We start from the raw sequence: 23292 nt of genomic DNA on the forward strand, positions 1-23292 counted from the left end.
CAGTGTTGCTACACAATGTAGCAACAAGTCAACTATCCATTTGTACCAAACTCTTTACGTATTTATTTCCAATTCAAAGGGAACTGGGATCTAAACAATTTTTATTGAAATTCAGAAATCTTTTATTTTGAAATTAGTTTTGCACTCCCTAAACTAGTATTTTCAAATATCAGAACAACATGTCAAAATACAGGAGGTGACAACAATGATCTATGTGCAAACAGAACAAAAAGAAGCAAGAATGAGACCAAATGGGAATACTTGATTATAAACAAAAAGAAAACAGCATGAATATTCCCTCTGTGCCAACAGAAGCACTTCAGTTCTGAGACACTTTATTGCAGGAAGATGAGACGACACAAGTAAATACACTTAACGAAAGACAGCAGAAAAGGCACTGCAGATGTCAAGTAATTCCTGCATATGAACTGATTTTGAGAAGAAAAAACTTACTCGACCTAAAGGCAAATACAATTTAGCTAAACATTTGGCTTTCTAAAGTAAATGAAAATGTTTGGTGTAAGTTTAAGTAGCACAATGCATAAGTGATTGTGAAGCACTGAAACTAAAATCTATGAGATCAGAGTGTGAAAAGAAAATTGACTGTGACAGATCTGTTGTCATATCATAAATATCAAGCGTATTTTTACATTTTAAGTGGAGCATGTCAATTCTAAAGGGGGAGAAATATTACCTGTGGAACTTGTGGGCTTCTTGAACTACTCTTAATTTACTTAGCATAGAAAATGAAAGCATTGAGGAGTAATTACATAAGGTTTGTCTTTCATTTGCTCTAAAAATTCACAGATGAGAGATTAAAGTTTCTCATCCTAAGTTACTTCATAATTTCAGAAAGAACAAATAAAAAAAAACCAGATCATACTATTATACATTTGCTGGAACTAATAACCAACATATTGATCATAAATAACAAAGGTTCACTTCAGTGATCTAAGAACACAATCCAGACAAAAGCAGAAAGGACAGCAAGTGTTGTAATTTGATTAGCCTTAGGGTTTTCCAAAATAAATTTCATCTTCAGTCTCAATTTGACATTTAAAAAAATGCTTAAAGCAGTCTGGTTTTGCAACTGCCGCTTCTGGAGTACTTTTTCATGGAGATGTCTAGCCAGCTTCACACATTTTCTCAAGTATTAATGACTTGAAAATCAGAGTCTATGAATAACTCATTTTATAAGGTAAATATTTAAATCTCAACAACAATTCTAGTCATATTGGGTTTTAGTTTTAGCTCTTTACTGAAAAGGAGACATCTCTTAACTAGCACAAACCCTGAATTATTTTCACCAAATACCACCTACTAATAATATATAGTTTCCTGTGAATATAGAAGGAGAGAAGAAAGAAAATCCAAAGTGCATTTTACCTTCTTTCTTTTGCAGAAGGTTAAGGAAGCCAGGAAGCTCAACAGGAAACATACAGGACTCATTACTGTTGCTTAAATGTAATCTGGTAGACAGCATCAACACATTGTAAGAGAACACATTCAGATCCAAATGCTCTCGACTACAAGATGCCCTATCAACAGATAAAGGTAATTTTTTCATATAGATTTGCATATTCACTGGATTTCAAAACGAAAGGGGATTTTGTTTGATTGATAATCAAGCTGTCCTTCTCAGTTTCTAGGAATTGCTTTTGATCTGACTGGCTAGTTCCAACCAAATCTGGGAGAAAAAAAGGATGTTTTGGTTTCAGCTCTGTGCCAGAAAAAAGGGACAATGCTACATAGTGCCCCATGGAGGCAAAAGCTTCAGAGACTGTTCAGTCATCAGTATGGCTGCCAGGTCACCTGTCAGTCGGCCATAAGCGATCTAAGCCTTGTGCTGCCTCTTGCTCTGGCATCACTTAAAATGCCTAGAATGAACCTGGGCTTACTGCTAAGTTACATGGAAGAAAAGATAAAAAAAGGTGATCAGGCATCCTACTTGACTTTTAAGAAACAACTTAAGCTTTACTAATGTCCATAAATTTAAAAAAAAAACCCTTTTGCTTTTCTTTGTACTTTACAAACAACAACAAAAAGAAACACAAAAAACCTACAACAGCAAAAAATTCAGTCAAGTAAAAAATTACAGTCACAAACCACTTTCACTCGCTTCATTCAGTGGCTAAGATGGGACCATTCAATTAATATGTTTATTATTTTTTTCTCATCTCAAGACACAGATTAAGTTTTCATTTACTACAACTGTTTTAAATTTTACACTGAGGATGGCAACTGCTTCTTTCCAATGAGCGTCTATATAATTGTCCTGGACTCAGTATTAAGTTCTTTGTTATTAGTAATGACCCTATCCTCACAGCATCCTCTCAATGAACAGTTCTGCCCCATTTTACAAACTGAAAATAGAGGTGTAGAAAGGTTAATGAACAACCACCATCAGTTTTGGTATAATCAAGGTCAACTTTTTTTCCAAATACTTCATACCATACAGAGCTACCCGGGTTTGGAACAGCTCCCCTTGAGTTTGGTAAAAACTATGACTGCTAGCCACTCTTGCACATCAAACTCAATAACCTGACACCATGAACACATAATTATAAACAGAGAGTTTATAATGCCAACAAAAATAACTGCATTAAAATCCTTTTAACTATGGCATAACATGGTAGCACAGGGTTTCCACAAACTTAACCCTGTTTGAACCCATTTCCCTTTTCGGAAATGGAGGAAGAACGCCCACTTAAACATGCTCATGATAAGCAGCTATTTATGTTTAGTAATGCATTCCAATGGTTAATTAGTCCAGTAAGAACACACCCCTTATTTGAAGTCTGAACTTGCTTAATTCAGCTTCCAGCCACAGACCTGTGGTACACCTGTGTCAGCCAAAGAGAGCTTTTATCAAATACCTCTTTGCCAAGTAGGTGCATATTGACTAATGAAGCCCTTAACATTTCCTTAGCTAAGCTAAACAAAGGAAGCTTTACTAAGACTGCTCTCCCCCATTCATTTTCAAGGCTGTTCTCTGGAAGCTGATTTTTCACCCCCCTCTCTGGACTGTCAACAGCAGATGTACTGCTCCATTAAGAGTTACAGCTGGTATCTCCTAATTTCCAGTTCCCTTGTTCAACTACTCAAAGTTTTTCACCAGACCTTTAGCTACAGCCAAAAGGATTGACTTCAAGTTCAAATCCTATCAGCCTCAGTTTGAGTCTCCCTAATTGCTCCCCGATTTAGTATTTAGCTGCACTGATTGTGCCATGAAGCATTATATTCATGTGTCCAATTTATTAGTGATCTAAATCACTTTGCAACCTTACTAATGTCCTTAAGTAGAAATTTATATTTATGATTTTCTAGGTAAGTAAAAACATCTGAAATAACTCCAACACAGTTATTTACAGTGAGAACCTCAGATACTCTGTAAGGGAAGTTAATGCAACATATGGAACAGCAGACTGATTTTATGGTTTGCACCAACAGTTTCTGATGCATAACACACTCCACCACTGGATTTTGCATGTTAGCCAGACAGTCTTGCTTAGGAATCCATGTTTGCAAGAACCCAAATCTCTAGCCCAAGCCCTCCTAGAATTCTTAACTAATACTTGCTAGAGTTTATTTTGCAACATAAATTTTAACAAATATTTTAAATACTCTAGAACCAACCAACCAGCAATGCTTGCTAAAGATGATAAACGAAAACAGAGTGCATTTGCATTAAATAAATTGGAAAAATCTAATCAATAGTTGCTTTAAAAACATACAAGTTTCCAATTTGTGTATTTGTGTATCGCATGTAATTACACAGATCTTCAAAGATTTAAATTAAAAGGTAAGACATCTCATCAACCAATTCAAAAAGTCAGAGGCTGTAACCAAAGCACAGGTTCCTGCTAAAAATCCCAGAACTCCTTGCTGAAGTGTTCACAGTGAGAAACAATCTCAACATCAGGTACTGAAAATGTCTCAAAGCAAACATGTCAGCTTTAACATAATGAAACCTCTAAATGTTAAGAGCTTTATATTCTTCTTATGTAGGAAGAATTAGGATCACAGTCTTAGGCTACTTCATAATGTCCAATTCTAAGATTTTTGTGCATATCAATACTGTTGCTCTAAGCAGAACAGCAGCATGAAATGTCAGAGCTTCAAATGCAGCTCAGCTTCACCATTTCAGTGAAGGCAGAAGGAGGGGCTGGGGCTGTCTAAAGAAAAAGAAAATGGAGAAATAGAGAAAAATAGTGTCTTTTCATAAAAATTCTCCCCTTTCTCAAAGGAATGCATAATATTTTCTCAAAATATCAGAGTGTACATGCTTACACACAATTCTTTCCAGGCTTCTTAAAGCAGTATAAACATTACTGGGTGCACTGACTAGGATGCTATCTTTTGTACATGAACTTTAAAGGCACTTAGGCAGGGTTTCATCTTCTCCATCAGAACTCCTGAAGTCACACAGCAGAAGGAAATCCGTTCCTCTTAAGTTACATCAGCCTACTTCTGATGTGATAGTTTCTGTGACCTCAGGAGCGTCAGAGTGAAAAAGGCCCCACCAGTCTTACTCACATTCTTACCACAGCTTCTCCTTACACTAGATGATGAGTAGTTTCCCATACCAGGAAATACTTTAAAGAGTTGAGTTTCAATGGTATCTTTTGAAATGACCCTTTGTGGATCACGTAATAAACACACACACAAACACATATGCAGTTTACATCTTCTAAAGCACTTTTCAGTCAGGTCTACCCAGTCCTTGCACTGAGTGTCCATGTCTTCCTTTGCATTTTATGGGCAAGTCCACAGACAAGGATTTGCTGAGCTGTTACCTTCCCTTCTGCAGAAGTTAGCATACATTATCAGCTACAAAAGGAATTTATGCTGTTCCAGAGCATAAGCCTTTTTGAGATTCTATTAACTTAAGTAAAAGAAACAGAGGTAGAAAAAGATCTTCAGCTACCCAGGGTATACACTAGTTACAGTCACAATACAGTACAAAGGAACCATCAGGATAAACAGTATTTAACGGCAACAAAATGTAGGATTTAAGGAAAAAAAACCAAAAAACAAAAACAACGCACTGAGAGACAGCTGGGGAATCTTGTAATTTCTTATTTAAAGTCACAAATTAACAAAAAATAAAAATAATTTCTAATAAATTTTTAAAAATATCACAGAAGAAACACACCAAGCAGAACAACTACTGTTCTTCCATTTCCTAATTACATTCCAACTGGAACCTGCTTAAAGATTCCTACTAGAATCATTGTCTGGTCTTCGTCTTTCTGTCATCTTCCTCCTTCTCTGATTTTATTACTTGATACTGTAAGACAAAAACATAGAAAAGGAAGAAGAACTTACTGGTATTGAGAACTCCTCTGCCAAATACTTCAACACTGATGCTCCTCTAGTCAAAAAGTTACTTCTCTCTGCCAGGTTGCCCTGGAGTTTTGTATCAAACTCCTTTCTGACAACTGAAGCAACAGAGTCAATTACTATGAGTTTCACTTTCTTTGAAATAATTTCTTCTTCCAAAGACATAATCCTGGAAAAAAAAAAAAAGTCACTGATATCATTATATACACAATAGAACCATTTTATAACCCTGAAATTTTTTTAAATAACGTTTCCTTTCATAAGCTGAAAGTCAGTCCCTCTTTTTCCCTCCTCACACATCACCTCCATTCACATCTGCATGTATTAAAGAGATTTGAAAAGGAATCTGAGGCTCAGTGGGCCCAAGGCAGGATCTCTCCAAAAGAAACTTTTGGAAGACCTCTAGTTAGCAACACTATGCTGTACAACTCCTGAATGGCAGACAGCAAGTAAAGTGGACACTGAAACTCTGCCTCTCTGTGGCCTTCCAGTACTTCAAGGGGATCTATAAGTAGGAGGGAGAGTGACTTTTTACATGGGCAGATAATGATAGGACATGGGGAAATGGTTTTAAACCAAAAGAAGAGAGATTTAGGTTAGAAGTTAGGAAGAAATACTTTAGTCAGTGGGTAGTGAGGCACCCACAAAGGTGCCCAGAGAAGCTGTGGATGCCCCAACCCTGGAAACGTTCAGTGCCAAGCTGGACGGGGCCATTAACAACCTGACCTAGTGGATGCTATCCTTGCCTATGATGGGAGGTTTGGAACTAGGTGATCTTAAACCTCTTTTCCAACCCAAGCCATTCCATGTTTCTTTAATATGCTACTAGCTGTTCACTGATAAAGCTCTATTAGAAAGAAACTATTCTTATAATAATTCTCCCACTAACATAGTACGCACAACATGATGCTAAAATGTAACTTAATTAATTTTCATTGTGACATTTGTTCACAAATCAACATAAGGTAACAACATGACAATACAACACTGCCAACAATAGCACTCAGGCTGGTGATCGTTAAACAACTCCTCCCTTCCACTGCTGGAGGAGTCCCCATCTTCCTGGAAGTAAACTGCTTTGGAGGAACAAACTCTATTTCATGGAAAATGTAACTTATAGTATGGTCTCTCCACAATCCAAGAGAATATCTGTATCTTGAACATTCCCCTTCAAAGGCTTAGAAGGATCAGATAACATAGAAATTGTCTATCAGAAATTAAAAAACATCAAGTGGAATAGTCACATGTTATGAAATGAAAAGAGCAATGTCAATCTTTCTGTTACTTTGTTAGAGACCATGCTGGTATCCACATGAAAAGGTCTCAAATAAATTAATTACTCTTTACAAAACTTTGATATACAAAAATATTGATATAGAAAATCCAGTCAAAATTGTGGGTTTTTTGCTTTTTTTTTTTTTAACTATGGAAAAGAATACCTCTTCAGTACACTGCAACAGGTCAGCTCTCGGTACAGGTGGATGCTACGGGTCATGCAGAACAGCTTTTCATCCGAGTCAAAATAAGCAGGGAATCTGTTTGCTGCTATCTCAATCAATCTATTAAAACAAACAAACAAGCAAACAAAAACCACCCAAAAAACAAAAGGCATAATACTGCACAAAGAATAATACAGGCTCATAAGGCATCAAGCATTCAGAAAGCCAATACAGCAAACCTCTGAGCCATAAGCAGATACCAACTAAGACTGGAAACCTTTTTAAAAGGAAAAGCATACTTTATCAGTCAGACTGAAACAGAGGAAGTCAGAACAGTTAGGGTCTCTTTCCAGTGATGCTGAGTCCCTGGCACACTAGGGAAAGACATCACGTGTCCATATGCAAAGAAAGGACATATCTCCTCTAGAAGGAAACTGCAAAGTTTAGTTACTGAGTAAGTTCTTCAACTTTTATACCGGAGGTTCCACTCAATGACCAAGCATTTTCCTATTCTAATTATTTTATCTAAATATTAACTTCATTTCAACAAAAGTACTCTCCAGTTCTAACCATCTTACTTTTCACCTTTATCTTGCAATGAAATCATAAAGTTGGCTTTGTGTTGTCACAGAAATTTAACAAACTGCTAAGAAGCAGAAAAACCATTAGAAGACCCAACGAACATGGAAGCAGGACTGCAAAGAACAGAGCCCAGCTCAACTGCAAATATTTATGCATGCAGTACATGTATGGAAAATATGCCTGACAAAGTAAAAATCTTTTCACAGATAATCTCCTTAAAAACATGAACAATGTCATTTAGATGGGAGACTTCCACCGTAACCACTTCTGGTTTATATGACCTATTTATGAAAAGGGCTTGTAAAATCTTATTAAAATACATTTGTTAGAACGCAGCAAAAAAACCAAAAAAGTAAACACCATTGTGTCAGAAAGTGACTGAGGCTCCAGCTGCCAAGGCATCTACAACTGAGCATGCATTCATTCAGATACCACAGCTCCAAACAGCAAGACATGATGTAACAAAAAGACTGAACAGTTTAAGCGGCTCCTTTACTGAAAGAACTGAATGCAGGCTTCCATGAATAAATGTTCTCCACTATCTTATTAGCAAATTCATAACACTTCAAAACCTTGAATTACAATTGCTAAGCATACCACTACTTATTATCAGAGTAGACCAAGGAAGTATATCAGATAACAGGTGATAACACCAAAAGAAGCCAGAGGAAACTGGATATTTATTATTTGTTGTCAAAATACGTTCATATTCACAAATTATGACTTTGAAAAAATCTCTCACACAGATGTAAAACTAAACAGTTTTCAGTTAAACTATATTTTATACGTAAAATCATTGAGGAAACTAAATGGTATGCATTTTAGAAATGCTGACTGCTTATAAACTCCTCAGAAATCACTTGAAAGAAGTTCCACTCCTCTGACCACCAGACGATTTCACCTAGATCCTCAAAGAGACAATCCAAGAACTTCACTTTGAAACTTGTAGTTACAATCTGTACACTGAAGTTTTTTTCCACAATGAAGATTTTATTTTTTAGTAACAAAAAATACTTAAGTGTTTGTATTTTAAACAGACACATCCTACCACCTATAGCTTGAGAAGAGTGGCATCTAGTGGATTATACTTGTGGGCACAACTTGGTGGTTATCTCAATGCTTTTGATTTAGGCCCATTTCATTAAAACACAAAGATAAAGCCATTTTAGGAAAAACAAAATTAAAATCAGTTTTATTTGGTTCAAAAATAGAAATACTAAGCTTGAATGTCAATATACCTACCCTGAGCAAATCATTTCAATAGCCTGAATCTCCTTCATTAGGTACATCACTTATCACATCTAAACTTGTCCAGCAGAATTTCCAGAGACAGAATATTGTCTGCTCACCTGTACAATTAATCATGTAGACTATTAGGGCAATGGTGAGCTGCTGTCATAGGTTAGCAAGCACAGTCCCGGAAGGGATGTCCTTGCTAAGGGGTGCTTACAGCTTCCTCTGGGACCTGACAGAACCTATCAGCTGGCCAGTTGGAATATGGACAATTCTTTAAGCCACTTAAAGTTGTGACTGCCTCTGTGATCCACATTTAAGAATAGGCAAACTCCCCCTCCAAGCTCTCTCTCGTTTCCGGTGCTGGCACAGGTGGCTGCGGGGCCCGTGTGGGGGCCAGCGGGCCCGGCCAGGCCCTGCTTGGGCCAGGCTGGGCCGGGCCACGGCCATCCTGGAGCCATGGACCTGTTCCAGCCATGGAACCCCCCCCACTGCCTTGCCGTGGGCAGCCGGAGCGGCTCGGCTCTCCCCCCTCTCCACTGCGATAAGAAACATTCAACATTCCAGCTGCAAAGCTGCAAGGCCGAGGTGAGATTAACCCTTTTACTGCTGTGAAGAGCTGAAAACCTGAGGGAAGAGAGAGAGGAGATGCTTAAAGCTGAAATTCTGTTGTGAAGCTATGATATATCAGAGTATCCCGTTGCAATTTCATGAAGATATGGGGGGTGGAGTGTTCAACTCGTAAGCAAAAGCACCTGCGCTGAGATAGGCAGATGCTGACGCAGCTGTAATTTCATGAGAAGTTTGGACAGGGAGAGATGGACCAGATGAGGACTTTTGCTCCAAACGGGAAAGGAGAAAACCTCAGTCCCTAGAGATGGACCAGATGAGAATTTTTGCTCCAAACAGGAAAGGAGAAAACCTCAGTCCCTAGAGATGGACCAGATGAGGATTTTTGCTCCAAATGGGAAAGGAGAAAACCTCAGTTCCTAGAGATGCTCCCAGAGATAGTCCTAACAATGAAGATGAGGAAGACCCTTTGCTCCCAGGGAAGGAGAAGGGCCTCTGTTTTTGTTTCTGAATGGCTCAACCTTAAAATTGTACCCCAAAAAACTTCAAGAGTGGACCCTCGAAAGCAGTTGCGGGAAAAGCTGCAAGTCGGGGGAAAGGACTCACACGCAGGCAGAGAGACTCCTCTTCCTAAATGGACTGAACAATATTTGGAAGTGGGTGGCTGTCTCGTTGTGATAATGCTTTCATAGCACGAGCAAGAAGAGACTCCTCTCTCTAAATGGACTGAACAAGGTTATTATGGAAGTGGTAAACAGACTGAACATCTCAAGGGTTGTCTTTTCACATTGTCAGTGGGAAAAGGGAGGAAGGTGGGGGGAGGAGGAGAGTTCTGAAGGTGGTATAATTTTTTTTTCCTTCTTTTAGGTCTGTTAATAAACTTTATATTCTTTCAAGTTTGGTGCCTGCTTTGCATTTCTCCTAATTCTTATCTCACAGAAGATAAACAGTAATGAGTATTTTCGATGAAACCACTACACTAAATTGGTGGTTCCGCCCGGTTACAAACCCAACCCGCTGCAGCTGCCATTAAATAGCCTGCATGAAATGAGATGCCACTGTGCTTTCTTACAGCCATGCATATCACAAAGAACATCATTATACACACTGACCTAAAACGACATGTTGAGATTGAAACACTATTTACAGAGCTCCATGCAGGCTAAAGTTCTTTAATATTTAAATGCCTTTTGTCATGATGAGATCAAAAATTGCACAGAACATGTTTTCTCCAATCAGGACAGAAGCCCATGGGATAGATAAATCTGTTTTTTCTCAGCTTTGGTACACAGAAATCTGTATCTAGTGTTTTTCACCAGCAGTATGACTAGTGACAAAAGCCAACTTAAATTCTTTTCAGACTTTCTGAAAAGGTCTAGTAAGTTTTCAGTTAATAGCTGGTTACTATATAACTGATTACAACAATTTTGATTTCCAGACTTACTATGGCCCTTTCCATCTACCAGTCCTACTGTCCATGTTCTGGTGAAGTGGAATGACAGACACCACTTGCACTTCTACAGCTTTCTCTTACACAAGGGAAAAATACATAAATTACAGAAACCCGTGGCATATCTTACAAGACCAGCCTCAATTCTGATCACTCTTCCAAGTATTTGCTATTACACTGAACTAAACTGTCATGTTAGAGAATAACGAGACTGCGAAAGTTCATGGAATCAAAAAGTTCCCTTCCCTGAAGTAAGACCTGCCAGGCAGAGTTTACATCACAAGAAATAAAATTACCCAGCTTTATGCAGTATCTTTCTAGAAGCAGCACAGCATTACAGCCTGTATTACTTAGCAACTCTCAGCCCTACAAAGCAGAAGGGATACAAACACTCTTCTCAGACTTTCTGTAGAGACTTTTGAATGTTAAATAAAAATAGTGCCAGCTAAATGTCTCTATCAAGCCCTTTAAATTAAGATGCTATTAAATGAGTATTTGTCTTAAGTGTTGAGAGCAACAACAAAAACTACGTATCTTCTACCTGCCATCTATTAATAATACAGGACTGCAGAATCATAAGGAAATTCCGATTAGAAAGAGAACTCGGGAGATTTTGAGGCAACATTCTGTTCAAAGTAGTGCCAGCTATGAAGTCAGAACAAGTTACTTGAGTCTTTAATTCACAAGTCTTCAAGGTGGCAGCACCACCTCTCTGGGCGAAGTTTTTTCACCACAAAGGCAGTTAGGAATTGCAAATCTTGCCCATATATCAGCCCAGAAATGAAGCTCAATGTATGCCTGCTGTCTCCCAGCACACACCCCTGTGCCATCTCCTTAAGGCCTCCTCACTGGCAAGAGAAGGCCACTGTTAGATTGCCCCAATGCTTTCTCCCCGCTATACTGAGCAAGACCTCGGTCTCTCCACAAATGGAAAATGCTCCAGCTCCCAAACACCTTGGGAAAAGGGGATATGCACCTCCCTGGCTCTGATGGTTCAGCTCCTTAGAAGATGCGACATAGAAAGTATAAGGTATAGTCAGTCTGCTGGAACTGTGTTTATCATTTGCAACTGAGCAATATTAAATATGATTTAATACATAAGTAGTCTTATCCTTAATATTATTTTCACCATGTTTCCTTTCTACGTCCTATTCTATTTTCAGCAGTTTCATTTTCATGTGCATCTGCTTTCCTTTTCTTTAGCATTCATTTCTAAGTGACAAGTCTTAACGCCCTCTTTAGGTCCTACTTTTTTTACTATTTACATTTCAGGGACCTGAAACAAAACTTAAGTGGTATGTAAGGAGGAAGCACCATATTTTGCAGAGCCATTGCTTGAAACTTTTTTCTTTAATATATTATACTTTAAACTTTTGTGAAATTACCTTGATAAAAAACAGGGTTAGAAATCCCACCTTCTCATCCATGATAACTTGAAATGAATAATCAATGGACATACATTTACTCTGATACTCCAGATTAATGCCATGGCTATAGCTACTAAATCATCAGAAATATATGAATTATTTCAATGAACCTCTTCCTGCCCATTTTTCTACACAGATAAGGATTAGAATACTTTACTTCTTGTCCCTCCCCAGACCCTTAATAACTTTTGAACTTGCTCATTCCAAACAACAGGGACACAGGAACTGAAATCCCAAAACCATCAAAGCCTCAAAGTTTAGCAAAGTTGGTAACTAAGCAAAGTAAATTAGAGCTACACTGCAGGATTTTTCAACAGTTAATCAGCCAGTTAACATGGGAAGAGTGGCAAACCACACGTGTAACTCTCACGCAATTAGGCACAGGGTGTCTCCTGTCCATTCAGCACTTGAACACACCAGAAGTACACAGCCGAGCCCTTTCAGCTGCATGGACCAAGCAGGAAATATTAGAAGAACCAGAAACATTACAGAAGTAAGGTAATATGGTACTGCATAGCTGCTAAGGACATAGGAGATGCAGAAGGGAATCAGAAATGCAGGAGGATACAAGGCCCCGTTCAACAGAAACAGGACAGAAATCTGAAGGAAAACGGGCAGTGTCAGTCCCACTGTTCACTGGAAAACCTCCATTGCCTTTGTAGTCAAAATGCTGGGCCTTTACATGCTCTAGTTAACTTCCCGTTAACTCCACAAACCAAACTGCAAAGCAAGATTTCAGGTACAGAACTGATAGGACCATTTATAAATTTAAAATCATGCCATTCACCTTGTCATACCAGAATCTGCAACATCATACAAATTAGGAAGGTGAGCAAACCATTTTATTAAATTAATTTCATCGTCTACAGAATAGCTGCATATACCAGAGGAATGTTTAATAATTACCACCAGTATTTAAAAGTGCACAATTACTGCTCAAAAAATAATTGAAGGTTCCAAGAGAAAAGGTGCTAAGAAGTTATGTGTATTTTAGAATTTTGCATCTTACCTTTCAGCACTGAACGCAGACTCTGTGTCGATGTATATAACAGCCCCATCTAGTCCTCCCATGCTTACAGGCAGTGTAGCCAGAACACTCACCATAATACAAAACTGAGTTTTGCCACAACCTGGTGGGCTAGTTATCTGGGAAAAAAAAAAAAGATTAGCAACATAACATTCATCACCATAATTCTACTCTTATTTCAGTCACATCAGCCAGTGACCCTCCAATTCTGCTCTTCCAGTTACCAAAGGAGGAGACAGCCATGAAAAGGCACAACACAGCCCACAAAGACCAACTTGCAGTTACTCTTGGATCTGTACCTTGCAGACAAACTCATCCCCTGAAGAATAAAAAGCTTTTCAGACATAGCATTATGCTTATACTTTATTTCTTTGACATCATTATTACCTTTAAAATTTAAGGTCGCCTACTCTCCCCCTCATCTCACAAGATCTTCCCTAGAGACACCTAGCTCTCTTCCATCTGTCTCTGTGCTACCTTCTAAAATAGAGCAGAATTAGAAGATTCACAGTTGACATTGTCATCAATGGCTTTTAGAGCTGAAAACAAAGTCCAGAGCTAAAGAGCTCACAGACATAAACAACTCCTTAGGAATCATCACTACCTTGGTTAAACCAGGTCTCCCAGAAATCACAAGGATAATTGCTTATAATCTATAAAGACTGAATGGTCAATATGAACCACATATATACATGACAGATTTTATCTGCCCCAGAGACTACACTGCAGTATGCAGTGTGTGGTTTTTCACTGGTGTTAACTCCCTATTACCATATTTCAACACCAACACCATGCAATGATCCAGACCAGCTCCCCAGTTCTAAGCTTCCACCTGTGCTCACTGAAAGTCCCTGTGGTGAAGCAGCATTCAAAGAGAGCAGACTCAGCTCGAATGAAAAGGTTCCAGTGTGATTTTGAAGAGAAAAACCACCAGGATCCAAAGAACACATTGCTTGATGAGATCACCAGTTTCTAAGAGCAGTATTTTTCTCCTAGAGATGGCAATCTGCTGTTCTTTATCCACTGCAGATCTTCCAGAGATTGTATCTGAATGCTGGGCTCTGTGTTCAGATAACTGTAAGTTCATTACTACTACAGAGAGTCTTTAAATACAATATCACATTGTCACCACTTCTGGGAAGGAATATGATGAAATCTTAAATAGTAAGAGGGCCAAAAAACAGCAAAACCAAAGTGACTTTAGGCAGTAAAAACACAGTGATGGGTTCATTCTGATGCTAGTAGCAACAAACAAATAATGCAAGGTGTAAAAAGCAAGTCTCTCCAGGGAGGCTGAACTGTAAAATAAAGCATGCCTTCTCAAAATACCTAGTACTGCCAGAAAAAAAGCCTAAATACAGAGCTGTTGTTTTAAATTAAAAAAGAAACTTTACAACAGACACTCAAAATCAAACTGATTTTTGAGACTACATGCACAGTAGTTTGGTTTCAAGCAGAAACACTCTTCCACTGCGAGATATTACAGTATTTCTATGGGGTTTTTTTTAAGCAGCAGCAGCGTGACTTGAAGCACAGAGGGAAACGTTGAAGGATCACATTAGCTACAGTTAACAGTTGGTTAAAATCCTTTTAATCACTTTTGTCTTTAAACAAGGCCTGAAAGCCAAGCCATATCAATCAATCTACTTGAAGCTTTAATGCAAGAGAAGCATTAGATGATTTTTGTTTAGAAGCACACACTACATTTAGTGAATTACAGATCAGGAATCAGTCATATTTATGCAATTATCTGTTCCCCAGCCAGTGTACATAAATTACAAACTATCATATCAGCAATAGCTGCTACAATTTAATATGAACCCAAAGCATACATAAAAAGTGCAGAGGCAATACACATTCCTTAGACTGTGATAGCCAATGAATCTCACCAGTTGTTTCTTGTTAAAAAGAAGACTTGAAATGAATGAGGCAAGGATATCAATCCAGTCTGTTAAATTAAAATGTTTGGACAACTGTGAGGATAATTCATAAAAACATTTGTAGTTTTAGCCTTGCCTGGGAGCTGCACTGGAACCAACATCCATTTCAGTGGCTGATACAGAAGCTAATTCAGCAGAGATGCTATAAAAATGTCCAAGGATATGAGCATCATATCAGAAAATGAGGGAACCTTGCAGTACAACCCAGCACAAGGAAGCAAGCCAGTGGAGCAAGAAAGTATTTCTATTCCCAAAGACAATACTTCATGTTTAATTCGCATTCCTTTAAAGCGCCTTAAAACAGGCTTTTAAATAATCCACAGTGAACAATTTTATAAAACTACATTTTATTGTAGCTAGCACTGGTTCAGCAAGTGTTTAGAACAACAGAATCCTACTTGAAATCCCTCTAATAAATGTAAATTGAATGTCAGCAAAAAGTTTTTTTGGTTTGTTTTACTCTAAATTTGCTCTGAAAAAAAAATCACCCAGATAGAAACATGAAGACTCCAACAGTTTTTAAAAGTATATTTTATTAGGCAGAGATAAATTATTTTTCAATGAGTTATGTATTATTTTCTCTGGCACACCTGTAGGGTTTGGATGAAATCACAACGAGCTAATTCTTCTTCATCTACCAGAAGATTAAACTCTTCAATATTCAAAAAAAGTAACTATTTTAATTTTTCCTCATGAAACTTGGCCAAAAGCTCTGACCACAGAATTTCAGCTATGATTTAGTCTTCGACTTAAAACCTAATAGTGGCTTGGAAAAAGAATAATCTGAGACAGTGTAATGCAAATCAAATCCCTCTGGCACTCAAAAAGCAAGAAGTCTTGGCTGTAGAAGATACCACCACAAATCTTAATCCCTCTGATAAGGTACTCAAATTCCAAATTTCCAGCCACCCTCACTGCTGGCTAAAGTAACAGAAAGACAATGATTTAGCCATACCAATAAAGAAGTAAATGCTGAATCCAGCATACTTTTGAAGAGAACTTCTCTCAGACTTAAAATATCTGTCTAATTCAAAAATACCAGAAGACAATCTACTTGTTGGCTATGCTCCAGTGAATTGCAAAAAAGCAAATTAAAGTTGTTAAATCCTAAAATCACTAGAATCCAGAAAAAGAAAAGAAAAAGACCTGAAAATGTTCACAAGCTGCAGTAGAGCATAAAAGCAGCAGAAGCACAGCATCAAAGCAGCAGCAGCAGGCACTTGATAGCTTTCTACTAAAATTTCATTTAATAATCCTGATGAACACTCAGAGTGCTGCCAACCTTTTAAACTACTTCAGATCTCAAGACACTTGCAAAAATCCTTTTAAAAATCCCAAGAACCAGGCTTTAAAAGAAAAAAAAAAAACAGTTTCTGTATAGTTAATGGTTATCTGCCTTTACATTTGCTGAGAAACCCCTAACAGGTGCTGTAATTGCTCTCCACACTGAGTATCTAAAAGGCAAATAAAAAGCAATACACTATTTTATTTTTTCTCAGACACATCTTATCTTTTGAGTTATTCATCAAATTTCTGGATCCTACCTAGTTATCTCTACAATATTTCTGAGTAAATAGTTATGTATCAGTCATCAACCAAGCTCAAGGTGGAAGGACACAGTGCTTGCAGTTCTGGTCTCATCCACTACGTGTCTTGCACAGATGTCAACATCTCCCTCCCTCGGTGAGATCCCCCACTGTAGAGAACTGCACCAGGCAGGTCTTCTCATTTTTAACCAAAATATCTTAGAATACAAAAAAATTCACATTGAAATGCTTTTTTTTTTTAAAGAAAAATTAAAAGCATAATTTTACCTTTCCTGGTGCTGTGCTTCTCATTTACATTCAGATAAAAGTTTGGCCTGTCTTTGAATATTTTCATTCCCCCCCAACTAACTTTAAATACATTGGTACACAGGGAGCATGACTATTCTTAAAGTACAGTTTATCAACAGTTACTGATGTTTTCTTATATTTAAAGAGCTAAATATTTTAGGAAATCACTGGGGGGAATATTAAAATTGAGTATTGTGATAATTAACCAGGTTAAGAGGTAGTACAAAACATGTAGCTCTGGAAAATTAAGCACTTACATTAACTTCCTGTAGAGCATTATTTTATACCATCTCAGGAAAATTACATTTGACATCCATAGTTTGAGATCAACTGCTTGCAGAGCTTACTTTTAAACAAAATCTAGCCAACATAAAGCTTAAAGGTCAACTAAACTCCCCGAAAACTCCCAGCATGTTAACCACTGTTTTTCCCCAGATCTCCCTCTGGAGCAATGCCAAGAACATGGCAATCAGCAAGCCTGAATTCTATTACTGCTCTAGAGCCATTCTACCTGGTCTTCAGGCAAGAACACATCAAACAGACTGTACTGATTGCTGAGTGACAGCTCCATTTAGGATTAAGAACAGACAAATATTTATGACACTGTTATCAGCAGCCTTGTAAATTAACTGTGTGGCTCTTAGAATCCAAAAGGATCACATTCACTTGGTTTTTTAGCAGAAAAAAAAAATTCATATTCAATATTTCAAATATTTGGGCACCACTCCTGAGCCAGCCACAAGATCAAGGACAAATCATCCTATCACAGAAAAGACACATCTCTATTCTACTTCTTTCTCCTGCCTCTGCAGCAGTGGCTCTCCACTTCGGCTAAAGAAGCACAATTCAGAAGTTTAAGCAACACAGGCATGTGAACAGCCATTCTCTGACTCCAGTGAGGAATGGTTAGTGGACCACACAGAATTCCTGGAAAGCTACATTATAGCTGTAAGCATGCATCATTTCTTTTCAAACATGGACTGTGCTATTTCATCAGCTGACCACATGAACCACAATCCATAAGAAAAGACAAAGTCCAGCCACTGCTTTGCTGATAAAGAAAATATTTTTAGGAACCAAAAGCTCATCTCCTGCTAAGGCACTATGCTCAACAGCAGCAGAGTTACAATCTCAGGACCACACATATCATTACTACATATACTTCCTACTATATAGGAACAGCTCTTCTTCAAAGAAACAGAATATAGCAAGTTGTTTCTCCCAGAATTTAAAGACTTGTGGTATTCACCTTAAGTTCTTCTGCTCCAAATTTCTTATAATAAATTGACAACAAAGCTAGATCTAGATATGAAGAAAATATTAATTCTGACAGATCAATTTAAGTTCATGGATGCATTCTTAAACATTTTTATGGTAACCTGTATGGTGTGTATTCCATTGTCCACAAAAAGAAATACTCAGAATCTTTAAAAAATAATAGCCCCTCATTACATAAGAGATCCTAGAGCAGAAACTGTTTAGTCTCAACTCAGTGTTGCTTGAACTCTAGTATGTTTTAAATCACTGTTAGATTTCACAAGTCATTTCTATCATAGATCAAAATCAATCTAGCTTGATTACAGGGTGCAAAAAACAAAAGTATTTTCTTCATAGTAAGATTTTCATCATGTCTCATTTTTATTCCTCTGCTGTGACAATTTGCCACAGTAGACAAAGAAAAGCACTTGGCAAGGACTGTTCTCATTCAAAAATTTTTGTGTATTTTATAGTGTTTGAAGCACCTGACACAAGACAGTCCAACGTATCTGTGACTTTTGACTTCTAGGTAGAATGCTCAACTAAAGTAAAATATATTAAACAATTTACCTCTGTGAGGGATCCACAAGGCACTCCACCATGCAAGACTTTATCCAAACTATGGAGCGTGGTAGATAAAAAAGCTGAAGAAGGATTGACACACTTCCTTAGTTTCATTTCATAAGCCTACAAAAAGAAGGAAAAATATCAAAAGAAAACAAGCAAATCAGAAAATGCTTTTTTTAATGGAAATAGGAAAATTGTATTTGCTTTCAACAACCTGGTATGACTTAACACCAACAGTGAGAGAAGTATTGTTATATTCAGCTATACTCGGCTCTTAGCTCATCATCCTTCCTCGTATTTATATCCCATTTATAGCTCACAGAGTAAATTTAAGTCTTTTTTTCTCCATCACCACAATATTAAATAATAAGCCTTTAATCATGACGTGACAAAAGTTGTTTCTGCTCCTATTCAACAAACTTTGTTTCCAACCTGTAAAACTCCCTGATCAGTGTTCATTACCAATTTGCAACTATATGGATTAAGGGAAACGTTTCCTAAAGATTCCCAAGTCTTTGAATAAGCCTGGGTTGATATTGTAGCCATTCATAATTTTCCACTTTGGTGAGGAAGATTTATCAAGAAGACAGGACAGGTACAGAACTGAAAATGGTTGGCATTCCTAGTTCTTCAATTGACTAGACAAACTGGTCCAAGATTAGAATTCTGTGTTTTTTAAGAATTATTCTCCTTTGGGAAATCAACTTAAACTAGACAAAGAAAAAATAACAAAATGAAAGAACGTATCTGGAAACACCAAAACATGTTTCTGCTAGAACTGACACTACCTTAACCACAGAGCATCCTTAGGAGAAACAGCCCAAGACCTATAAACATAGTTGCTCTACAGTACAGAGTTCCCAGAGGTTTCAGGCTCCTGGCCCAACAACAGAGATTTGAGAGATTCTTGAAGCCTGTTACAGCATACCACCATAACCTGCCATGACTGACCACTCCAGAAAATCAGATTTCTCTATGCCTGAGAGAAATGCAGGCATCAGATTCATTCCAGTGTTAAGTCACTCTGCTGGGAATACAATGTACTATGGAAGCACCTCCAGAGAAATCATTGATAACTAAGGAAATAACCACACCGTTGAATCCCAGATGTTTCAGTCCGTATTTGTTGGGAAAACAAGCCAGCAAAACAGCTTTCAAGACACACAACAGGCCATTATAACCAAGGGCATGTACCTCACTCAAAAGGGAGAGGAGTTTGCAAACTTTAAGAGTGAACACATGAACTAATGTAGAAGGATTTGAAACATTTTAATTTAATCACTTCTTCATTTAACCTCTGATAGGACTTAAACCTTGTAAACTGCAAATAAACACTGTAGACCATGGAAAGAATATTCTATTCTTTCTTTCCTGCTTAACATGGTCTCTAAAATTTTACCCAGCATTTTCTGGATTTAGCCCACAAAATTAAAGTTGAACAAGACTGTCTTTCACTAAAAAAATTCAATCCTTAAAGCAAGAGTCAATGAAAAATTATAACATCCATAGACAAGCTTTTCCAATCACACCCTCTGTTAGTTTCTAAAGATTTTCTTATTTCTTCCCATTTCAGGGATTTAGTTTTAAATTTATCTTCCAGCCACTGGATCTTGCTCAGCTTTTTGTTCACCTAGATTCTAGAAGGCCTCTAACATGATTATCTTTTTCTACTCAGTTTACAATGTGATCAAGTCACCCCTAAACTAACTTCCTCTCTGATGAGCTCAGTAGTCCTCACTCTGTACTTCATAATGGAAGGCAAGTTTTCCAGAAACTGGGGCTTTAATGTGTATTCTGGCATACTCTCAAATTTTGCTTCCAATGTTATATCTGGACAGTATCTTCCCCTTATTTATACCTCTTATTATTTAATTTATTTAGATGGGTTTTTTACTCAAAGCTATTGTCAAACCTTCTTGCTACATTGGTCTTGATGCTACATCACTCACTCAGACACGAAGTCCATTTGGTATCCTGTGTTTGCAAAGATTAAATTCACATCCCTTAAAAACAGCTAACATCTGTTTCTGGAAGTACAGCTCTGTATTGCAGGCACTTACACAGCTGATCACCAGTCAGCTTGCTCTCTATTAACAGACCTTGACCACTGTTGGCTGATAAACTTCAGCATTCGCCAGGCTTCTCAGCAAAGAAACTTGATTGAATAGAGATGAGTGGATGACAGGCAAAAGCAAATTCTAGAACTCTGTTTAAACTTCCATTTCTCTCCAATTTATTAATTAGTAACAGTTACTGGTGAAAAACTAGTAATTAGCTAGCTTTAAATTCATTCAGTACAAGTTATTAATTCTTCTATTACTAACTTTATTGCAGCATATTAGTGAATTTAAAGTTTCACAGAATTACTGCTACAATTACTACGCCAATTACACATAATAAACTTTGACATGGATTATTTTTGTCAGGAATAAAAAGGGGATTGCATTGAATGGGGTCAGAACTGTGTGTATCCTCTCTGTTCTAAAAGACATTTTCACGTGAATTCAAAAAAGATAAGAAAATGCCGCCACTGCATTGCAGCTAACACGTTTCATTCTTGCACCCTCCCCAGTTAGGCTACTGTAGCCTAAGGCTACACTACAGCTCATTTACATGGGTGGAAAAAGTCCTCAAGAAATTATTTTCAGGATCACTTCACTTCTTGGCACCACTTCTATAACTAAACCAAATTTATACCAGAATTCTTATTATTTTCTTGGACTAAACAAAATTTTTATTTTTTTAGTTGCAGGAGCCAAACTAGAAGCAATTTTACATGCTAGATTGCCAGAGAGTATGACTTATTTCCCTACTGCACTTGGAACTGATGCTGCAAGCCTGAACAATCTCATGGGGCTATAACACCTAATAAATATAACTGCATCAACCTAAAGTACATCAGAGACCTACATTTAGAAATAAAAACTTTATGTTCTTGCGCAATAAAACTGAGACACCACAAGCCTCCCAGCTAAAAAGATGAGCAACAATGTTCAGCTTTTTCCCAGATATTGTATCAAAACAGTATCAACACAAGCATACTTACTGTCTGCATTTTGGGAGCACAAGCTCGGCTGACCTTACAAAGAAGCTTCTGCACCTCATAGAAGCTCTGTCCCGTCACTTTCATTAGCTCCAAGAGGGAAAGACATAAGAAGTCCTGAAAGATTATAGAGCAGTTCAGAGAGCTCAACCTACAAATCCAGGCTGGGGACTAAACTGATGTAATCTGTACAAAACTAGTACATATTCCACAGATTTACCAACTCTCCCTTCAGATACTCATAGCCATTGATGACGTCCCCTCTCAGTCATCTCTTCTCCAGGCTGAACAGGCCCAGCTCCCTCAGCCCTTCCTTGTAAGAGAGATGTTCCTATCCCCTCTTCATCTTCATAGCCCTCCACTCAACCTACTCCAGGATCTCCCTGTCTCTCTTGTACTGATAAGCCCAGAACTGGACACAGCACTCCAGGTCAGGCCTCACCAGGGCTGAGAAGGACAGGATCACCTCCCTTAACCTGCTGGCCATGCCCTTCCTAATGCAGCTCAGGATCCCATTGCCCTTCTTGGCCACAAGGGCACTGCTGGCTCATGGACAGTTTGTTGTCCACCAGCAGCCCCAGGTCCTTCTCTGCAGAGCTGCTTCTGCAACTTCCCTACCCCCACACAGACAGCAAGTACATAAAAGTTTAAATGCTTTAGTTAGGCATCTATCATTTTAAAGCTCTATTTTTACAAGGCAGCAGGCCAGATAGAGTCTGAAATGCCCCCTCTACTTTATAGAGTAAAGCTCCTTGTTTAATTAAATTACCAAAAAGTGAATTTGACATGCATTAAAACAACACAGACACACACAAAAAAAAAAAAAAAGCCACACCAAAACCACCAAACCAAATCAAACCACAAAAAACCCATCCCCCACAAAAAAAATAACCCTTTCACCTGACAGGTAGTGATCTGATAGCGACTCAGCCTTTCACACATCTCCTGAGACAACTGTGCTCTTCTTAGTTTCTTAGCAGCCATGCTTCCCAATCTACAGGGCAAACAAAAAAATCTTTGAAAGAGGATTTGAATATGACTGTGTGGACGATTCCACTAACTCCTTGCTAAAGAACAGGAAGGTGTGCACATACACATAATGTAATGTGATATAGATTTCCCATGTAAGCCTGTGTCACATTAAATTACATTACCAGTCTGCATGCAGTTTCGTTAAATTACATCTCCTCATATTTGACCATGTATGCGAACATACCAGCAAGAACAGAAATGTCAGCAATGTCTATAGGACAGATGTTTCGGGGACATAAGACAGCTGGAAATTACACAGTCATGAGCTGAACAAGAACTCAAGCTACACTGCACTGGCAAGAAATAATTATCTTTGGATGCCTGAACATGAATTGTAGAGCAATCACAGTGAGCATTCAGCCCTAGAACATACACTGCTAGAATACAACACTCAGTTCTGGTGACCCACTGACGTTGAGTTCTACTGAACAAAACGCCACGGGATGCTGTCCAGCCCAGTACAACCCAAAGCGCACACACACATACGCTTGACCATGTCGCTGTTTCACACATACTATTTAGGCAACATTCCTAGCATTAATTCATG

General features: G+C 38.0%; 1 protein-coding gene across 1 annotated transcript in view; it reads right to left on the reverse strand.

Moving 5' to 3' along the window:
* Positions 1-22697, reverse strand: part of RAD51B (RAD51 paralog B) — a gene marked incomplete at both ends in the record, with an annotated part of 378199 nt that extends 355502 nt beyond the window's left edge. The window contains 6 exons of the mRNA XM_082282990.1: positions 5329-5512; positions 6783-6902; positions 13054-13190; positions 18674-18790; positions 21717-21830; positions 22614-22697. Coding sequence (XP_082139116.1) covers positions 5329-5512; positions 6783-6902; positions 13054-13190; positions 18674-18790; positions 21717-21830; positions 22614-22697 — 756 coding nt within the window. The remainder of the gene's footprint in view (positions 1-5328; positions 5513-6782; positions 6903-13053; positions 13191-18673; positions 18791-21716; positions 21831-22613) is intronic.
* Positions 22698-23292: the final 595 nt, after the last annotated feature.

Source organism: Coloeus monedula, assembly GCF_965178545.1.
Source record: "Coloeus monedula genome assembly, chromosome: 6".
In the NCBI taxonomy this organism is placed as follows: Eukaryota; Metazoa; Chordata; class Aves; order Passeriformes; family Corvidae; genus Coloeus; species Coloeus monedula.